This window comes from Crocuta crocuta, unplaced genomic scaffold (assembly GCF_008692635.1).
Source record: "Crocuta crocuta isolate KB4526 unplaced genomic scaffold, BGI_CrCroc_1.0 scaffold24, whole genome shotgun sequence".
NCBI classification, from domain to species: Eukaryota; Metazoa; Chordata; class Mammalia; order Carnivora; family Hyaenidae; genus Crocuta; species Crocuta crocuta.
This window is the reverse complement of record NW_027530974.1, coordinates 8,570,467-8,578,687: the sequence shown is the minus strand read 5'-3', so window position 1 is coordinate 8,578,687 and position 8,221 is coordinate 8,570,467. Positions and strand designations below refer to the sequence as shown.

General features: G+C 43.2%; 1 protein-coding gene across 1 annotated transcript in view; it reads left to right on the top strand.

The window, feature by feature from the left end:
* The first annotated feature begins 6,164 nt into the window (after positions 1-6,164).
* LOC144236440 (uncharacterized) overlaps positions 6,165-8,221 on the top strand; it is a 294,747-nt gene continuing 292,690 nt past the window's right edge. Inside the window, exon 1 of the mRNA XM_077770089.1 lies at positions 6,165-6,176. Coding sequence (XP_077626215.1) covers positions 6,165-6,176 — 12 coding nt within the window. The remainder of the gene's footprint in view (positions 6,177-8,221) is intronic.

Sequence of the window (8,221 nt, the reverse complement as noted above, 5' to 3'; positions counted from 1 at the left end):
GTGGGTCTAGCCAGTACTTAAACTGGTTTGTATTTTGCTGTTGTTACAGTTATATCTTCAGCACCCCACAGGCTTGGGGTTCCTATGGCCTTGACTTGTGCTTAGAATGGTTGGCAGTTTTTGAAATTTCCTCAATGTCTGCTCAAGTTTCAAGTTGAAGTCTCTCCTTTGTGATGGCACGTGAGGGAGCACCTCTGTCCATAGCCTGTCTCCTCTCCCAGCTGGGCATTGGTGCTCCCTGCTGCTCAGTGCCTGGTAGCCTGATGGTGAGGGGAGTGAGTAGTCCCCTCTGGAAGCTGCTGTGGCTCTGGGTCCCAAGGGTCAGGCCATCTCAGATCCTGTCTCTCTTTCTTCAATAAGACACTTCTAGTAGTCTGGGCCAGGATGTTTTCTGGCCCCTAGCCCAGGGCTGGAGGGTATTTTTGTGTTCTCTTCTCCCAGCTCCAGTGAGTCGTAACCTTGCTGGGAGGTGGGGGAGGGGGGCAACAGTTTTTGCTGCCATTTCCCAGGAAGTAAGGCTTTTGTGTCTAAGAGGAGAAAAAGGTGGAGTATCCAGGTGGGGCTTAGAGCTTTTCTGCAGTGGCCTCGTTCCATCACAAAGGAGGATTTCTCTGGACCAGTGGTTCTCAACTGCAGTTCTACTGTCCTTTCGGATTGGGCAACTCTTTGTAATAGGGTGCTGGTCTATGCACAGCCAATGGTTAGCAACATTCCTGGCCTCTAGCCACTGGGAACAAATAGCACCCGCCCAGATATGGCAGTTAAAAATGTTGGGGCGCCTGGATGGCTCAGTCGGTTAAGCATCGGACTTCGGCTCAGGTCACGATCTCATGGTTCGTGGGTTTGAGCCCCACGTCCAGCTCTGTGCTGGCAGTGAGGAGCCTTCTTGGGATTCTCTCTCTCTCCCTCTGGCCCTCTACTACCCTCCCACTTTTTCTCTCTCTCTCAAAATAAATACATAAATTTAAAAAATTGTCCCCAGATGTTGCCAAATATCCTCTTGAAGGTATAATTGCTCCCCATTTAGAACCACTGCTCTGAACTCCTGCCTTGTTAACCGGTCTTTCTTCTGAGAATCCAGGAAGTCCATGGTTCTTCATGGAAGTCTGTGAATGGGTGTGAATTCCGCTTGTGTTTGATAATCGTTCAATCCCTTGAGTTCTATACTCTCATACTAGGTCACATTCAGATGTTAGAGGCTTGTTAGCAATTTATAGCCAAATTTTTACCGGCTTCTGTGGGGGCTTGCGTATGCCTCAGTAAGCATGTACCTGAATCCTTTTTTTTTTTTTTTTAATTTTTTATTTATTTCTAGGAGAGAGAGAGAGAGACAGCGTGAGCAGGGGAGGGTCAGAGAGAGAGGGAGTCACAGACTGAAACAGGCTCCAGGCTCTGAGCTGGCAGTCAGCACAGAGCCCGACGCGGGGCTCGAACCCACGAACCGCGAGATCATGACCTAAGCGAAAGTCGGACGCTTAACCGACTAAGCCACCCAGGCGCCCCAGCACGTACCTGAATCCTATTACTCCTTCGGAGCACCTGCCTTTCCCTAGATTTTGGGTTAGTAGAATATGCCATGACTTCAGCTGTCATGGGTTAAACAAAAGTTGTGAATTTGTAGATATGCAGGAGATACCTTGCTTTATGTTTGAGAACAACATCTTTCCAGCTTTCTGTACTCTTAGTGGAAGCTAGAAGTCTGCCACGCAAAGTGTTTAAATGTTCTCAGTCATTATGCAGAGTAATTAGAGACTTTCTGAGGTTAAGCACCTTCCTCATGTGCAAGAAATCTGAATGCCTTTCGAGCTGGAGACACAAGTAGGTTCCACACTGTTATGCTGACTATTTTTTTTTTTTTTTATAAATGCCACATCTTTTATTTTATTTATTTATTTTTTTTAATTTTTTTTTACAAATAGTTTATTGTCAAATTAGTTTCCACATAACACTCAGTGCTCATCCCCATAAGTGTCCTCCTCTATGCCCATCCCCCCTCCCCCCCACATCCATCAGTCCTCAGTTTTTGTCAGCATTCAAGAGTCTCTCATGGTTTGCCTCTCTCCCTTTCCCCCACCATTTCCGCCCTTCTTCTCCCCCTTGTTCCTCCGTCAAGTTCCTCCTAATCCTCCTATACGTGCAAACATATGATATTTGTCCTTCTCTGCCTGACTTATTTCGCTCTATGCTGACTATTTAAAGCAATAGTGTGTTTTAGGTTTAGTTACAAAGAAATATTTCTTTATAAGGAAAACAGCAGGACAAGCAGAATGATAGGTAGGTACTTTGTCTCTTAATGCCTGAACACTGGCAGAATTTATTTGACACAGACTTTTTTTTTAAATTTTTTAATTTCTAGGAGAGAGAGAGAGAGTGTGAGCAGGGGAGGGTCAGAGAGAGAGGGAGTCACAGACTCTGAAACAGGCTTCAGGATCTGAGCTGGCAGTCAGCACAGAGCCTGACGTGGGGCTCGAACCCACGAACCACGAGATCATGACCTAAGCGAAAGTCAGACGCTTAACTGACTAAGCCACCCAGGCGCCCCTGACACAGACTTTTAAAATAATTTTTTAATGTTTATTAATTTTTCAGACAGAGACAGAGACAGAGTATGAGCAGGGGAGAGACAGAGAGAGAGGGAGACATAGAGTCTGAAGCAGGCTCCAAGCTCTGAGCTATCAGCACAGAGCCTGACGCGGGGCTTGAACTCACGGACTGTGAGATCATGACCTGGATCAAAGTCAAGGGCTTAACTGACTGAGCCACCCAGGCGCCCGTATGAACATGCCTATTATCTTAAAGCCACCCATTCAAGTTACCTTTCTCTCCCATCCCAGAGATCATTTTATCTGACATTAAATATTTACAAGCACCCACTACCCGCCAGGCTCTGTTCTAGGTTCTGAGGCTGTAACAATGAATTAAACTAGCTCTGCCCTTACGGAACTTACTTTGGGTCTGTGGTTTGCAATGGGGAGAGTGTGAAGTGTAGACCAGGAAAGCACTCTCCCTAGAGAGCATGGTTCTACCGCTCACTGTGCAAGGTGACCCCCGCTTGCCAAATTTTTTAATTTTTCAAGAGAAGCCAGGAGTCAGAATTTTACGGCAATCTTCCTATTTTTAAATAGAGGCTCAATATGTTTTCAATCACCGTGGAGGTCAAACAAAACATGTTTGCAGACAGAATCTGGCTTGCGACCTCTGTCTAACACCGTCTTTGCCCTTGCTGGTCTGCTTGAGAAGAAAAATGCAGTGGAATGACAGCTGTAGCCATGTTAATTCCCTTCTCTGGAAGCAATGAACCAGTTGTCAGAGATTTGGCAATTCCAGGATTTAATTTGCAATACAAGGTCAACAATTTCAGGGAGAGCCATTTTAAAATCAGCCTTTAAACAAACAATCCAAGAAAACAAGGTGACTATGCAAATTAGCAGGTGGATATTAACCTAGGCTCAACAGAACATGGCCAACAAATCAATTGGAAGCAGGTGAGAGAGCAGTTAGAAACCTGCTTCCAAGTTTGAGGCTGGCTTTTAAAAACGATTGCTATGGTAGTTGCCTTGCATTTCAACTGACGTGCTATACACCGCGGTCCAAATTTGTAGTTGTCATGGGAAGTCTGTAATGGTGTCCATTAGTTCATTAATTCCAACGCTCCTGAAAGGCCTAAGCCAAGGTTTTTGGTAAATGTATAGTATTCATAACTGTTATTTATTCTCCTTTCCTTTTAAAAAGGAAGCTATTTTGGACATTCATGAAAATGTAGATACAGTTCAGCGAATACATCAGTCCTTCGATTGGCTCCATTTTTTGCCAGTTACACAAGTGATCAATTTTCTAGAGGGTGTGGTGGCTGCTCATTAATCGCCAACTTGTTGAAATGATTATCTGCTGACAGATTCTGCTGGTTGTTCTACAAACTTAGTCTCACTTTCATTTACCATTCTGTGCTCCTAGTGTTTTTCCAACTCGTGTTTTCTATTTAACTCCTAATACTGCCTGGTCCTCAGAGTCCACTGTGCTCCCCACGGATCTTTCTCGCTGATTCAGCATCTCTGGCCCCTGGAAGTTGCCTCACACCTATTTCTCTATTCCCCCCTCCCCTCCTTTGCCATAGCACTTAGCAACTGACCTTTGAACAATTCCTTCCCATCTTGGAGGCCTGAATTAAATTCCTAGAAATTGCACTGGGAACATGCACTTGTGTGTCGCTATTTAGGTTAGCAATGACACTTTGCCCACATCTTTTTTTATGTCCTACAGCCTGGTCACATGGTCACGATTAGGTCTCTGGTGCAGGGGGTGGGGAGGGGTGGGGAGGGCGACGATTGTTCTTCAGTGCCTCTATTCTGCAGATTGTAAGGGATCTGACCCAACTGTAAGGGACCCGACTCCCACATTCCAGCTTATGGATACATGGAGATTGATTGCAAATAATGCTTGATCTAAGCTCCCAGAGATTCCCAAGCAAGGAGGGGTTCTAGGCTACACCCTTTTCTGATGAGACAGGGGAATATACAGCTTTACTACTCTAGAGAAGGCTGCTTTTTATAGGATACACCACTCGGTCCTATCAAACCACTTTCCGAACTAAACTGCATAATTTTACATGGGACAATGTAAGGATTCTGACCTTATTTCATGATGTCCCGGACTCGTACTGTACTCCTATTGTATTCTAAGTATCTGTGCAAAATGATGTCTAAACTGCAGCCTTCTGTGAAGGGAGAGAAGCAGTCTGCCTTATTGGAAAGTTTTCTGAGCACTATATCGATGTGAGTAGAGGCACCCTGTGTGGTTTTGGCTTGTACATTTTGGATTATATGCCCACAAAATGCATTTATGATGACGATAACAAGAGACAATTTGCAAATCGCAGATATTTTAAGGACAAATCGTAACAATTAGAATAATGTTGCCACTCCACACTCATTCTGGGAAATATGTGCTTTTGAATGACATTGCAGCCACTGTGCAGTGGCAAAAATAAGCAAATCCAACTTCTGCTATTTGGCTAAAATGTCTTCATTTTGATGTGCACTCTTTTCCCTTGAAAAATTTTATATGCACTTCCCTTATTTTAGAAAGCAAGCAGTACAATCTTTGAATCTCTCATCAACCAGGATATTTTGAAATTAACATGAGAAGGACTAAACTCTTTCATTTTTCAACATTGTGAGCTCTGTAAGAGCTCATATGCGCATTGTGAAGTGACTTTTTAAAACTACGATTGAGAACTCCAGACTCCAAATAAAAAAAAAATGTGTTCCATAAATCATTCATACATGATGTACTTTGTTTTACTGCCAAATACTGATAACCATTTTGAAAGGGCAAATTCCAAGTTTAAAAGGCTCTTTTGGCGAATGCTTATAATAATCTAATAAATGTTGGGATGACATTGCTCATTTAAAAAATTCCCATTTGTTATTATTTCCACATATTTTTATCATCCTCTGGTCCCAGGCTGTGTTCTAGTGTAGTATCTTTATCAACTGAAATAATATCAAATGTAATCGCTTGCAGATTAAACCTGCTAATTTATCACCACATGGCTCTAAGGAGTTTTAAGAGTACTGAAGACACTGCATTTCATGAAAATTTGTGTCCTAGCTATCCGTGCCGGATGACATCCTCAGAATTTAGTCTGCTTGGTGCCTAAGTGCTCACACTTATAATGGACTTTATCAGATATTATCTATTTATGACAGTTGCGACCCCAGATCCTATTTTTTTTTAAAAAAGATAACATAGTACAGCTAAAGAAAGCCTCAACAGTGCATTTTTAGTGTAATTCCAGTGCAGTCTGAATTAGTCACCTTTTGGCATATGACAGGAAGGTTAGACTGTCTTGATGAAGTCTGGAGTGTTCCTAGACGTTACCTTTGTAAAACATTTTGTGAATATTCACTGCCTCTCAGTTTATTAGAAGTGTGGCTCTGAGCAAACAAGAGCAACAAAAATAAAAACAGGACCTCAAATCAAATCCTGCTGGCTCGACACCGAGTGTTTAAGGGACCATTAAGTAACATCCTAGCTCTCCAGCCCCAAATTGCTTAATATACTTCATGGTCAGACCAATTGATTCCAGTTTTTAAATATTATTTGTCTTTTTTAGGGGGACTTGATTTAAATCTGTGCATTGCCATGGGCAAGGGGCCGAGAACATGGATAGAGAGGTAAGATTGATGTAACTGGAGTCCCCTCTTTGATTTTTTCCTTTAAAAGCAGCCTTTCAAGCTTTATTCCTCATAATATCATCCATGGACGAAAAGTATAGAAATGAGTAGAAATTTAGCCTCTGTGGTAGCACTCACGAGTAAAGAGGATGATTAACGAGTGTAGCAGACAATGTAATAGCAAAAGAGAGTCTACAGAAGTCAAACAGAAGTGCCTTCAGAATTTCCAAGGATTCCCATGATCCATAATAGGGCCTCACTGAGCCTGTCCACTGTTTCTATTTTTGATTAGATTTATAAACACAGCACCACATATTTTCATGTGGCTTATCGCCCAGGGGCAGAATTAGGTTGACTGCCCTGAAAATGTGAGGCTTGTGAGTTTGGGGCAAGGGCTCGAGCGAAATAAGTAGTGTAATTGTTTTTTGTGGAGAGACCGTGGGACCTCCTCTGTTCTGAATTACACATGGCTCAACCCTGTGACCTGACCAGACTCAGCCATGGCTGACAGAACTCCTAAAGTCGCATGAGAGGGTCCATCCCTGACAAGCCGGGGCGTTATCTGTCAGGCGAGATGTGGGCCAGCAGCCACAGCAAACTATAGGAATTACAAGTGAGACTGTATTTGTGACCACCTCGACTTCATTAGGCTCGTCGCTGTTATCAGTTATCACTGCAACAGAAGGTGCCAATGTGAGGGGTTTCTGGAATCCAAATGTCACACCAATCCTTTGATTAATAGCATGCATATATATANTGTTTTCACACATATTCAGTATATATTCTGCATATGTGTATATATGTATATGTATACATACATATATATTTAATATATACATATATTTTTAACTAAATTTTGGATAATCTTCAAACTGCATTCAACTGAATGCTGATTTAATTCTTAGTTACATGACATTTAAATTTTTCTTTAAGGAATACACAACTTCATGACATTTTTTTCTGAATTGTATTTTTTTTACTCTAGGAATGCTAAAACATGAGAATGGGTGGTCCCTATCAGATTATTTAGAACAGGGGGTGGGGGAATGCCCACCAAACTATCCTCATAAGCCCCCCAACAAAACTGCATTCAGCCGTACCCAGTCTTGTTCTCATTAGCAAGGAAGAGTTTGCTCTCCATATAATCCAACACGGAATGTTTAGAGCAGACAGGTGCAAATTGCAAGCTGTTTCACTTTGGCTGTTATCCCTTAAATAGACAAAGTAATAGACGGGGAGAACAAAAAAGGTTCCCAGCTCAAGCTGCATAAATGAAAGTCTTAACAGGGACGGACCAGCTGGCTAGGAGAACTCAATGCAGCGAATACTTAATGTTACCTTCATGTCACTCACCCAGGAAAATGGCTTCAGTAACACTCCCTGCCTTGTATTATTGAGATGCTGGTCCTTCAAAAACAGTCTTTGCCTTTATTGTTAAAGGCAACAGTGCAGCCGAGGTGGAGGAGAACAGAAGTCAACCTACCTGTTCCGGTTTACCATCATTACACTCCTCCGGGCAATTCAGACATGATTAGGTTCCTGGAGGTGGCCCAGATTGACAGTATTTCTATCTGTGTCTGGTTGTTTTTTTTTTTTTTTTGGTTCTGTTTTGTTTTGTTTTTTGGCGGACCCAAGCAAAGCCCCATAGCAGTGAAACAACTCAAACAATCTCCACCACTTCCTCCTCCCCAGCAAGATGAATCCGCTGAGCTAGTCTGCTGGAAAACACAACACAACACAACACAACACAACACAACACAACAACGAAAAAACACGGTTGTTCCTATCAGGAACACCTGAATTTTTCATGGGAGAGACGCGGGCTGCCAGAGTGTGTAGGAATCTAAGGTATGTTTCTGAAAGGAGGCCCTGACTCTGTCATTCCTAAGTGGCCTCGCTTTGTGACTTGCCGGGTCGTGGTCTGGATCCGCCGTCCGGAAGACTGAGCCGTTTGGTGTGCGCAGAGGCCCCTGGCGAGGTCTGACTGTGAGGTGTACCCGCACATGTGAGGGGAGGCGGACCCCCCCCCCCCCCCCACCCCCCCG